The following is a 15,992-nucleotide window of genomic DNA, read 5'->3' on the forward strand; positions in this document are numbered from 1 at the left end:
ATAGGGGGCATCCTCCCCTTGGTTTTGTGGGCCATTTTTAGTTCCACCTTTTTTTTATAATATATAAGAAATTAATTTGTGTCAATCGAGGAATAACAACACTGACGCATTGATTATAAACGATCCAAACCAAATCAAACATTATCAAGTTTGAGCTTGGTTCGTTTAAGATTGTTTGAGGCTCGAGCCGATTCGAGCTTCTATTATCAGGCTCGAGCTTGGTTTGTATTGAAATTACTGAGCTCGAGAAAAACTCATGTTAATCAAGCCGGCTCGAGTATGATTTATTAATAGCTCGTTTAACAAGTCTGGCTTGAGCTCGGCTCGTTTTCGAGCTCGTAAAGCATATAATTGAGCTCGAGTTTGAGTTTGAGTTTGATCCGAGCTTGTTAAAAATTAAATATATCTATAAACTAATTTTAAATCAGACATAAAAATATAAATTCATTCATAAATAACCAAAACGACACAAATAAGAGCTAAAAAAACATAAATCATTATATTATTGAACATTCCAAAACCATACATCTAGAATATTCATTATACACTGATATCACCATATAAATAACAATGAAATAATTTCACTCCTTTAATACTTCAATTAAGTCTGATGAGAAAGTAGAGAGGACGTTAGAGAATCCATTAAAATCATAAATTGCAAAATCATCTCCAATAACAACTAGTCAACTATCCTGCAAAGTCCATAATAACAATTTTTTAATAAAAATGAGTTATCAATTTAATCAAGAAGATAACAATATATTTAAATTTAAAAAAGAAAAAAACTTTACCAATTTAATGGCAAAAAACTTTATAATAACTCTTGATAGTTGATTCCAAGTTTTTTAAGTCAAATGAATCTCTTTAAGCTCCAAATTTCCCTTTTATATACAAATACAAAAATTCAATTATATTAGACATAAATAACCAAATTTGATGAAACACAATAAATTAGATATATAACACATAATTAATAAATACATAATTATATTAGATATCAATTTACTTACTTTTGCTTTTCTCTTGATTTGGTAACGAGCACGTAACCAATCTTCTGCACAAAGCAACATTTGAGCTGTCTCTACCCCCAAATTGGCGCGATATGGATCAATAACTCTATCACCTGCAATGAAAGCCGATTCAGAAGCCACAGAAGTTCTTGGAATTGATAGTACATCACACACCATCTTTGACAAAATCCTAAACTTTAAGTTGTTCATCTTCCACCATGACAATGCATCAAATTCTTGATTATCTTCACAAAAAACAACTCATTCCTCAAAGTATACTTCAAGCTCAGACTTCACTTGCTCTACACTATCAACATTCTTAATGTAGTTGGCAAATTGTGCCCTTACTTTACCTTTTGTTTTTCCACTAACAATACTACTTGTACAATTAGAGCTTTCTTTTTGACTCACTTTGAACATCCTTTTCGCCAATATTTTTTTTGTGAGCCTCAACATATTCATTATACAAGTTACGTAAGGTCTCACGAACTGTAACGATATGCTCAACTGCATCAACTTCAGAATATATCTCTGGAAAGCACCATTCAATCAACTTCATCTTATTCCTTGGATCTAATACTGCCGCTATAGAAATTAACAAGTTACAATCACCCCAATATTTATCAAATTTAGTTTTCATCTTCTTAATCATATCTGCCATGAAACTATCTTCACCCACATTTGTATTCTTCAATAACTTTTTTATGTTATAGAGTTCAGGAAGAAACAACTTCGAAGTCGGATATTCTGAACCTGAAACAAGGTAAGTAATATATTAGATTATCAAAATGAAATGTTATTCTTAACTTTAAAATACTGTAGATTTGTAGTGACTGGTGACGAAAAGCGACTGATTCTTAAATTACTTTACCAACTTCCGCCAACCCTTTTCACCATTTTAGCAAACCTTTCCTAACATATTCCATTCATTCTCACAGAATTTTAATTTCCCATCTCTTCCAAAATCAGCAGGAATATAAAAGATGGCTCGTGGTAAGATCCAGATCAAGAGAGTAGATAACCAAACAAACAGGCAGGTGACCTATTCCAAGAGAAGAAATGGGCTTTTCAAGAAGGCGCAAGAGCTTACTGTTCTTTGTTTCTTGAAAGGAATTCTTGTTTTATATATGTTTTTTTTTACCAAAAACAAGCACTTCATGTAGCATGTTAGCCCCATTATTTTCCACACAAGAGCATTTGCCAATACGATCAAGTTATATAGCATGACACTGGACACATCTTTGTGTCTCTCGTTTTGACAGGAACCCAAATGCAATGAAGTAGCTAGCTAGAATAGGAACACAATGCAATATAGTAAGGAACAAGTTTAAAGTTGGATATTCATTCATTACCTGAAATGATGTGGGTGACTTCATTAAATTCTTCAAGAAATGAACAAACTACAATAACCTTCTCCCAATCCTCGTCACTTGGCAAATAGTTATAAGTAGGATCCCGTTGTTGATATCTTGGAAAAACATCTTTGAACTTCAAAGCAGTAGACAACATGAAATATGTCGCATTCAACCTAGTGCAACAATCCATTATAAGTTTCTTTGAAGATACTTGCAATTGTTTTGCGATTTCACTGAACATTTTTATACGGTGCTCTGATGCAGATATGTGTTTCATAGTGTCAAGCACATTGGAAATTATATTTTGGATCTTTGAAAGACCATCTTGTACCAAAATATTCAAGATATGAGCAAAACATCTCACATGGAACAATTTCCCGCAAAGAGGAAGGCAATTTTTGTAAGAAAGATTCTCCTTTAAACATTGAATAGCTACATGATTGTATGCTGCATTATCAACTGTGACTGTCCACACCTTGTTTTCAATTCCCCATTCCACCAAACACTTATTCAACACATCACAAACAACAATACCTGTATGTGGTGGTGGGACTTCACAAAAATTCAAATTTCGTTTTTGCAAATTCCAACTAGAGTCCACGTAATGACAAGTGACAACCATATATGAAACTTTTTGATCAGACCTCCATAAAGCAGTAGTCACGCTGACCCTATTCACTTGCTTCAGTTCTGCCATTAATTTTCTCTTCTCTATTTCATAAGAAGTAATACAATCTTTCCTTGTCGTGGCACGACTGATTTTTTCATAATGTGGTGTAGCATTCTTCATCAATAAGTTGAACAATTCATACTCTGTAAAGCTGAATGGTAGTTCATGAACAACAATCATGTGAGAGAGAATCTCTCTGATCTTTGCTTGATCATATTTGAAGTTATGCATTGTACTAACTGTTTATGATTCTGAAATTGTTGGGATTACACTTAAATTTTTTTGCCCACTCTCATTCACCTTCTTCCTTACACAGCCTTTGCTATGCCTAATCAAATGTGATGTAACACCCGAATTTTTATTATATGCCAACTGATGTTTACAATGAATACATTCCGCCTTCGTCGTAAACCCAACTGCAAGAGTAATTACTTTAAAATCCATCCATACCTTAGATGTGTGTTTCCTTTTCTTCGGACCATATGGATTAGTATCATCATCTTCAATATATCAAGTTCAACAGCATTCTTGCTTTGAGAAGCTTCATTTTCATCATTTGTACTTAGTTGAACTCCTCCCATAACTGGAGTTGTGCTCGATTCTTGAGCAGATAATGTGTTTGGAGTTGACATGTTTGGATTAGATGAACACCAGTAACTGCATCATTAGTACAAAAACAATACTTTATCAAAATTTTTCAAAAGTGTTTGCAAGTATAAAATTCCTACAACTGAAGAATCGAACTAAAGAAAGGCAAGAAACCAAATTTGACAGGTTCCTTTTTACTATCTACACTTAATTAAACAACAACTCACATATAAATTTTTTCTTCACAATTATATGTCGCTGACATGAAAACACCAAGCTTTCAGTCACAGCAATTAAAAAAGCCCTTCAATCGTCATTACTGAACACCGCAGTGCTTAATGCTAAGCAAACATGCACCAAATTTAGCATATAATTAAAGAGGACCCAAAAGCAACCACTTTCCGAAAATTCCATCCAATCAAATAAATCAAACGACCAGTACTAACAAGGTTGTTGGAATGCAACCAAAGTCCCACATTGGAAGATCTAGAGAAAGATCATGGGTTAATAAAAATGGAATGATATCTCCATTGGTATGATGCCTTTTGGGTGGTTCCAAAAGCAAAACCATGAGGGTTAAAACCCAAAGTTGACAATATCATATCAGTGTGGAGATATCCGAATTCCATTGGTCCTAACAAGTGGTATCAGAGCCATGGTCTAGATCGAGCCGTGTTGGTAGAATCCTCGATACCTAAACGAAGGAGGTGAGTGCTCCCGGTAAAAATCCTTGATTAAACTATCGGGGTGGTTTGTGCTCCCAGTATTCACGTAAGACGTGCGCTCCAACGCAGTGAAGTGGAGTAACCTCAATTGGAGAACGAATAAGGCTTGAGGGGAGGCTCGGACCATGAGAATTATAGTGGAACTTCGTTTGAGGGGAGGATTGTTGGAATGCAACCATAGTCCCACATTGGAAGATCTAGAGAAAGATCATGGGTTAATAAAAATGGAATGTTATCTCCATTGGTATGAGGCCTTTTGGATGGTTCCAAAAGAAAAATCATGAGGATTAAAACTCAAAGTGGACAACATCATATCAGTGTGGAGATATTCGGATTCCATTGGTCCTAACAAAGGTAAACCATATAATGGGAAACTTGAACACAAACAGGACGTCTATCATAATACCTCGCAGCCAGAATGATGGTGAGACGAAGAAGAAGAGGGGGAGGGCTTGGAGGAGGAAGAGGAAGCGCCCTCTTCCAAGAGCGCGGCATAGAGAAGATTTTTTCGTTCTTCACAGGAAAGGCCGAGCAAAGGAGGCGGCGTAAGAGATTAAGTCTGAAGTACAAGTGTTTTGATTAGGTTTGAGTGTAGCAACGTGTCAGCCACTCAATTCAATTCAAAGTGACAATGTAATTAAATAAGATAATGAATATAATAAAGGTGATAACACATATATATTTTGTATATATAATATAATATTCCTAAATTTTTATATAACAATGTGTCAAGCCACTCGGAAATGTGTATTAATATTCATAAATTTTTATATAAATAATGTAATTAAATAAAATAATAAAGGTGATAACACATATATAGATAATATAAAAACCTAAAAATAAAAATAATAATGTGTTTCCCAAATTTTTAAAAATATATGTTACATGTAATGATGTAAATCATTTTTTATATGAGTATAATTATAAATAGTGAGTAACGTGTTATTAAAAGTCAAATATTAATAGAAGCTAAAATTGGGTGAAATTCAAATAAGATCTTAATAGAAGTCAAATATTAATAGCTATGTATTATGTTATATAAGGGTATTTTTAAGATACTATAAAATACACAGTTTTAATTTGGTGAAATTCAAATAAGATCTTAAAAAATAAATTGGGATTTCTACAGGATACATGCTCATTGATACAAATTTGTGTTATTTTGTTGTACGGTGAAATTTTATGAGCGTAGAACAAATTTGAGCTAAAAAAGTGATTTTATCACATTTGAAGTTGTCAATATGAAGCTTTAAAATAATCTCTCGTTTCTTATGGAAGTAGAGATTTAAATATAGTAGATCGACAACATCACATCATTATGAAATAAATTCGACATAATTAACCTAAATTATTGATTCATGTCAAATGACATATCAATTTAACATGTAAAATTTTTAATTAACCTTCATAAACTAATAGTAAATGATCCAAACAAAGTCCATTAATATAATATTTTAATATAATAATTTGTTAAATTACTCAACTTGTATATGACTTGGTTATGTAAATTTTTAGAGAAAAAGAATAAGTTGGTGTATTTCTGTTAATTTAATTTATTTATTGTATTTTAAAGAACATTTTAATATAATGATATGCAAATAAGATTAAAAGTGTAGTTGTGACTAAATGGTGTGAATTCATCATTTTTTCAAACATATCTTATGTTCAATTCCTTTCATTGACATTAATATTAATATTTTTATTTGTCAACTCAACAAATGAGCCAAACTCAAGCTTACGAGCCGAGCTCGAGCTCGAGCTTACGAGCCACCTAAACGAGCCGAGCTCGAGCTCGAACTTACGAACCACCTAAACGAGCCGAGCTCGAGCTCGAGCTTGCGAGCCTCTTATCGAACATATTTGCGAGCTCACGAGCCGAATATCCTCAAGCTTGAGCTTGGTTTGATTAAATTTTCGAGCTCAAAATCGAGCTTGAGCTTGGCTTGATTTGATTTGATTAACAAACAAACTCAAACGAGCTTTTCATCAAGCCGAGCTTCGAATAGCTCGCGAACGGTTTGGTTCATCTACATCCCTGGTGATTATATATATATATATATATATATATATATAAATATTTGTACATCAATTCGTAAAATATAAAAAATCCAATACAAAAATTCAATTTTTCAAAATCTAACTATATATTGAATACAAAATATCGCGATATAAGAGTAAAATCTGGCAATATAATGGTTGCAAATAGGCAAAAACTTGTGTGAGACGGTCTCACGGGTCGTATTTGTGAGACGGATCTCTTATTTGGGTCATCCATGAAAAAGTATTACTTTTTATGCTAAGAGTATTATTTTTTTATTGTGAATATCGGTAGGGTTGGCCCGTCTCACAGATAAAGATTCGTGAGACCGTCTCACAAGAGACTACTCTTGTAAATATCGTTGTAGCGATATATTGGTTGTACTTTTATTATTATTCTTGAGAAATATATATAATTATTATCTTATATGAGAAATATATGGATATTTTGTTATAATTGGTATCAAATTTGAAATTTCGTTCTAAATTTACTGTTAGATATACTATGTTATTTACGACTGCGAGATATATTATGAGAGATGGAAAAGGTGATGTTTATATGAAACTATTCTGTAATCCAATTTCACCCTAAATGAATGTCAATTATTCGCTATACATTTTACGTATCAACAAAAATCAGTGGAACATGCATCCATTTACATGACACAATGGTAACTCATTTGAAGGATAATACGAAGATCGTCGAATATATGATAAAAATTAAATGAGAATTAACTTCAAATATACATATTTATTCTATTTTATTAAAGTTGATGACATGATAGTAACCACCTACGAAGGACCAATTTTTTTTTTCAATTTTACCCTTATATGATACTAATATTACACTTTTATTTTTGTTTTTGTTTTTTTAAATTTCAACACACGTTTTTTTTATTTTTTTTATTTCAACAATTCAAATATCAATTTAGTCATTCCATAATTTGTTAAGTTTCACTTTAGTCCATCGATAATGATAAAAAAGAACTGTACACACATGCATCTCATGTACAAAATAACTAGTATAAATTATGATCGCATCCGGTTTATCCAACAGACGGACAAGGGGAAGACCATCGCATCCATAGGATCGGTCGGGCAAAAAGCCTGCATACCATGTCACTGAAAAAGAAATTATTGGAACAAAGATTATTATAAGTCCTACAAATGACGATCCAGATTTTTTAAATTTCTTGAAATAACAATTGGATTTGGGCCTTGGCAATGCTTTAGTGGACTTTACTAAATATGTTTGTGGGCCAAAAACCGACCATACGAAGGCATGCCCAGCCCAGTGGTGGAAGTTTAGCTTAATTTTATTTACGCAAGATGTTTAGAACAATGGGGTTGAACTTTTTTTTTTTTTTTGACGAGAATGCATTCATTCCGTGACAGATTGATAAAGGTACATATTTACAAGGGCACCAATACACATTGGTGTTTCTGACCAAACGCAAGGACTAGCGTAAAAACGAGAACGCTTAGCTAACACATGTGCAATCTCATTTGTTTGTCTACGAGTAAAATGAACCGAAAAACCTGAGTTTGTAGCTACTATGGGGTTGAACTTGATAATACAATAATGATTTATTTTTTTTAAATCCGCAACCACTATTTTTTGGTGCAATTTGGGTAAACTCATATGGTCAATATAGTAGTCTGAAAACCAAGCTGATCAAAGTAAATTATACTAGACAAGTCATGTATGACAGACTCAAACTGTGAAGGAAGATCACTAAAGAATTGAACATCTGATTCTCTTAGATTATTTTGTATCATATAAATTTTTATTTTATATTTTTTAAGACACAAAGATGCTCTGTGTAGCAGACTCAGACGAAAAGGTAGATGCAGTGAAAATTAAACACATGACCTTTTAGATTATTTTGTATCATATCAATTTTTATTTTTTAAGACACAAATCAACTTTTCTTACGTCTACTTTGTGGATATATCTATTACTATTAATAAAGCTAGAACTTTTAATGGTAGTTGTTTTCCGTGAAGTCAAAAATATAATCCCAAAAATGCCATTTTTTGCAGAAAATATCATTCTTTCTATCAAATTATTTCCTTGTTAAATGAATAGGTTACAGTTTTTTCAATCTACTTCTCTACATTCAGCAGCATTACCATTTTTGCATAATCTGAAACCAAATTCTCAAATTTGAAACAAAATTTGAGGTTCGAGATTCAATCATAATAAACATCGTCCAACTCAATTTTTTTTTATAAAACACTTAAATGTTCGTATAAAATTATTAAAAATATTGAATTTCACATTTTTGTTTAAAAATAATAAATTTCATAAAAATATTTCAGGGAGTGAAAAGTTTACAAGTTATTAATAAATCAATTAATGATTTTTTAGTTAAATATATATAATATGTACAAATCCAGATTAGGAAATTTTGGGTTTTTCAAGCCACCTGGCAGCATTCCACTGGAGGAGCACAATAATTTCCCGTGCACCTGAGCACATTTGATCTGGGCTAAATTTCGCACGTGCATTTTCTTTCGTAGTGTCATTATTTTGGGCATCCTATTCTCGTTTCAGCGCACGCCCCCGCTTTCGTACGCGCGTTCCTGTCGTGGCAGCGCGAAACGCGCGTACTCAATCACGCATCCTATTTACTTTTTGCAATTCGACGAAAACCCTCTCCCCTTTTCTTCCCGGGGAAGAAAGGATTAATTGATAGATTCTTCTTACAGAAGATGCCTCGGAATTCTTCCAGAAAAGCCACCGAAATCTCACCCTCCGGCAATTCATCCGACATGCTTCGCGTCGGTTGGTTATCTTTTTTTTCTTTTCTTTTTTCTGTCTGAATTGAAATTGCTTTTGACCTCTGGTCGATTTTTGTGTTTGATGTTGACGTTATGAGGCTTGATTATTGCTCGATCGCTGTTGATGCAGTCAAATTTACGATCTTTGTTGTTGGTATTGATGAATTCATTTGAAAACCCATGTTCAGTTTGTGTTGCTTTTGTTTACTATGTGAAGATTGATCTGATTAGCTAGCAACATCTGATGGGGTTGATTTATTCTTCGGAACTGGGAGGAAAGCTGTGGATAGTTCATAAATTTGGATGTAGTGTTTCTGTGAATATCACTCAAAGCCTATTTGGATGTCCTAGTTCTTTTTATTTGTGGGTTTTTTAGGTCGAATATGAAATATGATGTTATCTGTCAACCTTAGATTTTCTGAGATTTTTATTGGAGAAAAGGGTTAGTTGAGGTGCTTGTATGATTTCTTTTACAACAAATAGTTCGATTGGTCGTTGAGATCCCATCGTGAGCCTTTCTTTGTTTTTAGTTCCAGTTAAAAGGCTCCCTTTATCATAGCATCAAAAGGTATCTATGTACTAATGAGACTACTGATTTGGTTGTGAATTCTAACAGGTTATTGTTTTTTTTTTTTTTTATGTGAAATCGATATTAGTAATTTAGCAAGAGATCTCCAGTTCCATTTTTTTAAACTAACCTTCAACTAGAAAGTCTCATTTCCTTCCTCAAAGAACAAAAGTCCCATCCCCAAGTATAATATGAACCACAAGCGCCCCCCCCCCCCCCCCCATCGGCTACTAAGTAATGCACATGATTCACTTCTGCCCAATGACTGGTGTCTATAAGATGGATGGATGATTTGTTTGAGTATCTCATAATTTGATATCTATAGTTCTAGTAAGTTTATGATCCAACAAGTAATGGTTGCTCCATATCAAATTTTGATGTGCTGATAATTAGTTTATTCTTGACCAAATATTACGCTCAAAACTTACATACCTGCATCATATTTTTTGAGTATTCTTTAAAAGTGCTCTTGTAGTGCTTCACTAGTAGAATGCCTTTTCCCACAGCTTCTGGTAAGGCAGCAACCAAAGAGCTGGAGCGAATTGATCATCTCTTCTACTCATATGCCAGCAATTCCTCTGGTTTGATTGAGTAAGCGTCCTTTTAGTTATGTTAAAATCTTATAGTTGACTTTATAAGCTCTGTATTTGAGTTGGCTTTATAAGCTCTGATATTCTTATTTATCTGGATAGAAGTTTATGGTTCAAGTCCAGTATACAGAAAATATGTGCTACCGTGTCGGTCCAATCTTGAAACTGCATGAAGAAAATATTGAGGAATTTTTTTCTTACTTTTACTTTGATGTGATATGTTTGGTGCATTCACTTGATGTGTTGTGAATCGTTATGCTTGAATTACAGAGCAGATTTTTCTTTTTCTTTTTACTTTTGTTTTTGAGTTTTTCTAATGTACATGAAAGTTTCTCGGCTTTGTCGAATTTCATTGTGTAGTCCAGAGGGAATTGAGTTACTCTGCTCCGATTTGGAAGTTGATCATACGGATGTGCGAATTTTGATGCTTGCTTGGTGAGTTCCATTGTATTATTTTTTGTCATCCTCTATACTTTAAAATGACTACCGTGCCATGGTCCTAGGAAAATGCAAGCGGAGAAACAAGGATACTTCACCTTGGTAAGAATGCATATTTACTTAAGCATCCTTAGTACAGGAAGTAATATACCTCTAATTAGTTACATGATCTGAGGATATTTCAACGTTCAAATTATTCAATGTTCTTTGAGATGAAATAAACTATTTTTGGGGTTCAGGGTTGCTGCTTTTTAATCTGCTGTTTAGTTGTTTTTCATTTTCGTCTTTTTTGTCAGTTTTGTTGTGTGAGCGTAAGGACTTGGGGGTGGGGGAAGATGGGAGTATTTGAAGTCATTCGGACTCATGAAAAAATGTCATTCTTTTCTTGTAGCCGCTCTTACTTCTGTATGTTTCTCATCCAAACATGTCATCTTTTTTTAAAAAAATTGCCCGCTTGAAAATATCTCCCCACGGAACATCTTCTTTAGGATGAGTGGCGAAAAGGCCTTAAAGCTTTGAGAGCTGACACGACAGTTAAATTGAAGAAGGCGCTACTGGATCTTGAGAGAGAGGTATGATCTCTTTGTTGTTGGAACTTCCAGCATGTTAAACGAACATTTGAGTTCCAGTGTGGCTTTTGACACTGGGTCCTTGTTGATCTGATGTTTAAATTGCCTACTTATGTCTTGAACTGAGAAATTGTGTTTTTCTTGCCAAAAGGTTAGACGGCCAGCAAACTTCGTGGATTTCTACTCCTTTTGCTTTTAGATATTGCTTGACTGGTAGGTTTACATGGACTTTAATTCATGGCATTGATTCTTTTGGAAGCTTTAGTTTTTGTCTCTTCCCCTTATTAGTTTTCATTATATGTTCTTCCAGAGGAGAAGCAGAAAAGCATTGACATCGAAAGTATTTGTGTACTGTTGGATCTTGTCATAGGACCACATTTTCCACCTCAAGTCGATGCGCTTATTCAATATCTAAAGGTTCAGAGCTTTGATGTTTTGCGCTTCTGATTGAACAACGCATAAATCTATTAGCCCTGAAGTAAATGCAAATTAGGTTTCTAAGAAGCATGTAGGTACAATCACTGGGAAGAGCTGTTGTGTCTTATGTGCTACATACTCATCTATTGTTAGAACTTGCACATTTACCCCGCCTGAAATTCAGGAATAACAGTTGACGGATAAATAAACTAGACATAGGTTGTAATGAAACTGCAATTATCGCTTCTGGTGCTCCTTCCCCCAGGAAACAACGCACAAAATGAGGGTAAAATTAATGAAGATGAATACAGTTTAAGATTAATAAAAAAAATTGTAATGATCTGTGCACGCTGAGAGTAAACAGAAAATAAACATAAATATCTGTTAGCATAGTGGTTTTTTCTTAAATGAAAATGTAGATGACAATACATTAAACATGTGATTGCATTATCGCATATATAAGAGATACTTATTCTATAAGTCTGCTTATGATTAATTTGCAGGTACAAATTGACTACAAGGTTATCAACATGGATCAATGGATGGGGTTCTATCGGTTTTGCAATGAGGTAATTGTGCTTCTCTTTAATAGGATAACAAATACACAACCTCTTTATATAAATAATAAAACTTTTATTGACCCCCCTTAAAATTCCATCGTCCTCTTTATATAATCGATTCTAATCTGCAATTAGGTCGTGATTTGCCTTCTTGTAAACATTTTAACCCCTATGCCCTCAGTAGCCGTATGTCATTTTGTGTAAGAGACTTCACTGATGCATCGACACTTTATCATTGGGATCTTTTAACAGATCAGCTTCCCAGATCTTGACAATTATGATCCAGAACTGGCATGGCCCTTGATCCTGGACAATTTTGTCGAATGGATGGGATCCAATGTTAGCTGAGTCGAGGTCCAGTCTGTTTCCTGCAGCCATACTCGTAATCAAGAAACCATCCTCTTGCAGTGTCCTTGATGCATACATGTTACAGCATTATGGTGTTCACTCGTGGTAAGAACGATTAAATAACTGGAGTTTTTAATGGATGTGTTTAGAGGCACCTTCATTTATTCAGTTATTTAATCTGCTATTTCTTCCTTTTCACTATGTCATTAATTACAAGTACAAAGTACTTTTAATGTTTCTAAATTCATCTCCCCGTCTCCCGATATTGAGGGACATTCTTGACTTGTATCTATATAATTACTTGAATTTAATGTATTTCACCAAGATTTCACGTCTTCTCAAAGTTCTTACTGTTGCTTCCCCTTTTTTCAAGTTAAACCGGAGATTATATATATTCGAGTAAGCGTCGATTATATGCTATATCTGGTGAATTTCACTCGATGTAGCTGACCTTTGATATATATATATATATATATATATATATATATATCATTATATATTCGAGTAAGCGTCGATTATATGCTATATCTGGTGAATTTCACTCAATGTAGCTGACCTTTGAATTTGTGTCGGATCCTTACAAAATGTGTGGGTAGCCGGTGTGGTTTATCCGTTTCCCGAATAAGAGTCACTTGGAGAAACTTTCTTTTTCAGGTGAGACACTTTGACCTCCTAAAACGTTACCCCTTGCACAATATATCAATGTTTATTTTCTTGACATATTTAAATATTATATAATTGATTATATATATATATATATATATATATATATATTTTACATTCTAAAGCAATATTTATTTATTTTCTCCAATATCAGCTGTGAATCTTGAAATCGATATTATCTATTCTATTTTATTAAAGTCGAGGACATGATAGTAACCATCTAGAAAGTACACGAATTTTTCTTTCAACTTTATCATTATATGATACTAATTTTACATTTTTGTTTTTTGTTTTTAAATTTCAACACACTTTTTTTTTCACAATTTAAATATCAATTTAGTCATTCTATAATTTGTCAAAATTCACTTTAGTCCATCGATAATTATAAAAAAAGTTGTACACACATTTGATGTGTGTGTGCATAGTAACTAGTATTTTATTATATCGTTGAGGCGTTTTGTGTATTATCGAAAATACCTCTTAACCTTTAATGTTCCTCGGAGATTATTATTTTTGATATCTTGGGTTTGGCTCGTTGTATTCCTAAAATACCACTAGGGGTGTAAACGAACCGAACACGTTCACGAACTTTTCGAGCCGGTTCGAATAATATTTGGTTCGAATTCGAAATTATCGAATTCGAGCCGAACTCGAACATGTTCGAATATTTTTCGAATCGAATTCGAGCTAAAATTATATTGTTCGATTGTTCGCGAACTTTAGCATTATATTTAAAAAATAAATAAAATATTATTAAGTATATATATATATATATATATATAATGTTCGAATATATATATAATATTATTAAGTATATACATATAATATATAATATTATAATATATAATATATATAATATTATTCGAGTTCGAATCGGATTCGAACTCGATTCGAACTGAATTCGAACTCGAGCCTCAGTTCGAATCGAGTTCGAATCGAAAATAATAAAAGTTCGAGTTTTGAATCGAGTTTCGAATATGTTTATTCGAATTCGAGCTCGAGCTCGAATACTGAAAATTTCATACAATTCGATTCGATTCGATTCGTTTACAGCCTTAAATACCACTCCCCATATTTACTATATTGATGGGTCTAATGTTTTCATCTATATGGAGAGCACTAAAATTTTAATTTGGCTTTTAATCTTTCTAGTTCGCTAAAATACACGTTAATTTTTTTTATTATCAATATAATATATTAAAATTCGATATATTTATAACATAGGTGGCATTTTATGTCGAATTTTTTCGGTTCGAAATGCAAAAAAAAAAAAAGAAAAAAAAAACCGAAACGACAATTTAAAGATGAGATTTGGTGATGTTGAAGGACTTGATATGATTGAGTGCAAGACCTTTTTCTTTTTAAAGAGAAAAGTTTGTAGACAAAATGAATCCATCGTTGTTAAATCAAGAAAAGCTAGGGGAAAGCATATGATCAACTTTGTGTTATGATTGTTTTTATATGTACCTGATATTGTTTTAAAAACAAATCACATGGTTTGATTTCAAGAATTTTTAACAAAGTTGATATTACATGCTTCCTTTGATTTGTCATAATATATAAGTTTATTTGTATTTTTTCACACATATTAAAAAAACTATTTGAAAAATAAAGTTTAACGAATAAATTTTATATTTCTCGTCACTTTGATTCATTAAAAAAAGATAGAACTATGTTACTAAAATGGTATGTAAATAGTTTGTAGGAATAGGAAGTTCACGCATGAAAAAACCTCGAATTTTGAAAAAGTTACAATTGTGGAATTTAACATCTCGTGGAATAAGATATCGTTTTAGGAAATTAGATAAATTATGTCGGCTCAATCTCTCAAGTTGTTTTTGTCGTGAAATCTTCATTGGTCATTGTTAATATTTTAGGCGGATGTGAAGCATGCTTGTCGTTGTTACGCATATTGTACATATAAAATATAGAAGGTGTTTGGTTTATTTTGACATTTTCGATTTTTTTTTTTTTTTGTGAAAAATAATACAAATGACGACTATTGTTCTCAATAGTATGAATCTCTCCTCAAGTTGATTCTCATTATCTCCACTTGGAGGATCATACATTCCAATCGATATCACTTTTCTCTACTGCGTTAGAAGCACACTCCTTATGTGAAATACTTAAAGCACCATCTGTCTCAATCTCAATGCGGATTTACTAAGAGCCCTTGCCTCATTCGTTTAAGTATATGAGGATTCACCCACTTGACTCGATTTAGACAATAAACTCTGATACTACTTGTTGCCAATGAAACACACATATCTCCATAGTGATATGATATTGTTCACTTTGACTATAAATCTTAATGAATATGTTCTGTAATTTACCCAAAAGGTATCATATCAATGAAAATATCATTTCATCTTATTAACTCATGGTTTTCTCGTGTATTTCTAATGTAAGAATTTGATTGAAGTGTCGATAAAATTCATTATACCAATCATAATGTATAATATAATACTTAATTGGATACTTTTACAAAAAGATAAAATTTTAATTAAAATAATGTTTATGTTGGTAGACGTAAGAATAAGATTTTAGAAAATCAAGTGTTTTTTTCAAGAAATCATTTTCCCCCCTCAATATATTGATAGAAAGATACCATATTAAGAGTTTGACATCAAAAAAATTGTTAACAACAAATACCATGTTAAATATCTCTCA

General features: G+C 32.7%; 2 protein-coding genes across 8 annotated transcripts; one reads left to right on the forward strand and one right to left on the reverse strand.

Annotated features, from left to right (window-relative positions):
• Positions 1-480: 480 nt before the first annotated feature.
• Positions 481-4,883, reverse strand: LOC142529902 (zinc finger BED domain-containing protein RICESLEEPER 2-like). Of its 7 annotated transcripts, XM_075635602.1 has the most exons (7): positions 4,755-4,880; positions 3,851-3,964; positions 3,486-3,692; positions 2,363-2,538; positions 1,011-1,763; positions 792-881; positions 481-692 (listed from the first exon to the last, which is right to left on the reverse strand). In XM_075635602.1, the coding sequence occupies exons 2-5, from the start codon at positions 3,886-3,888 to the stop codon at positions 1,399-1,401; spliced, it is 786 nt and encodes a 261-aa protein (XP_075491717.1). In that variant the 5' UTR covers positions 3,889-3,964; positions 4,755-4,880; the 3' UTR covers positions 481-692; positions 792-881; positions 1,011-1,398. The 7 variants fall into 7 exon arrangements, with proteins under 7 accessions (XP_075491717.1, XP_075491715.1, XP_075491713.1 ...); XM_075635600.1 differs by lacking the exon at positions 3,851-3,964 and having other exon boundaries at positions 4,755-4,883; XM_075635598.1 differs by lacking the exons at positions 3,851-3,964; positions 4,755-4,880 and having other exon boundaries at positions 2,363-3,178; positions 3,486-3,607.
• Positions 4,884-8,925: 4,042 nt separating this feature from the next.
• On the forward strand, positions 8,926-13,002 carry LOC142529396 (uncharacterized). The gene is given in 10 exon segments (XM_075634931.1): positions 8,926-9,173; positions 10,244-10,328; positions 10,688-10,762; positions 10,831-10,867; positions 11,254-11,337; positions 11,486-11,521; positions 11,523-11,547; positions 11,645-11,751; positions 12,255-12,320; positions 12,564-13,002. Coding segments are annotated over 10 exon segments (684 nt in total). The 5' UTR covers positions 8,926-9,100; the 3' UTR covers positions 12,660-13,002.
• The last annotated feature ends 2,990 nt before the right edge of the window (positions 13,003-15,992 follow it).

This window comes from Primulina tabacum, chromosome 16 (genome assembly GCF_025594145.1).
Source record: "Primulina tabacum isolate GXHZ01 chromosome 16, ASM2559414v2, whole genome shotgun sequence".
Taxonomy (NCBI): Eukaryota; Viridiplantae; Streptophyta; class Magnoliopsida; order Lamiales; family Gesneriaceae; genus Primulina; species Primulina tabacum.

Bases quoted from the DNA above. Each gene is read 5' to 3' on its own strand.
- LOC142529902 (XM_075635597.1), bottom strand. From the start codon at position 3,266: ATGCATAACTTCAAATATGATCAAGCAAAGATCAGAGAGATTCTCTCT. The intron at 1,764-2,362 runs GTAATGAATGAA...ACCTTGTTTCAG, and splicing joins AGTCACCCACATCATTTCAG to GTTCAGAATATCCGACTTCG.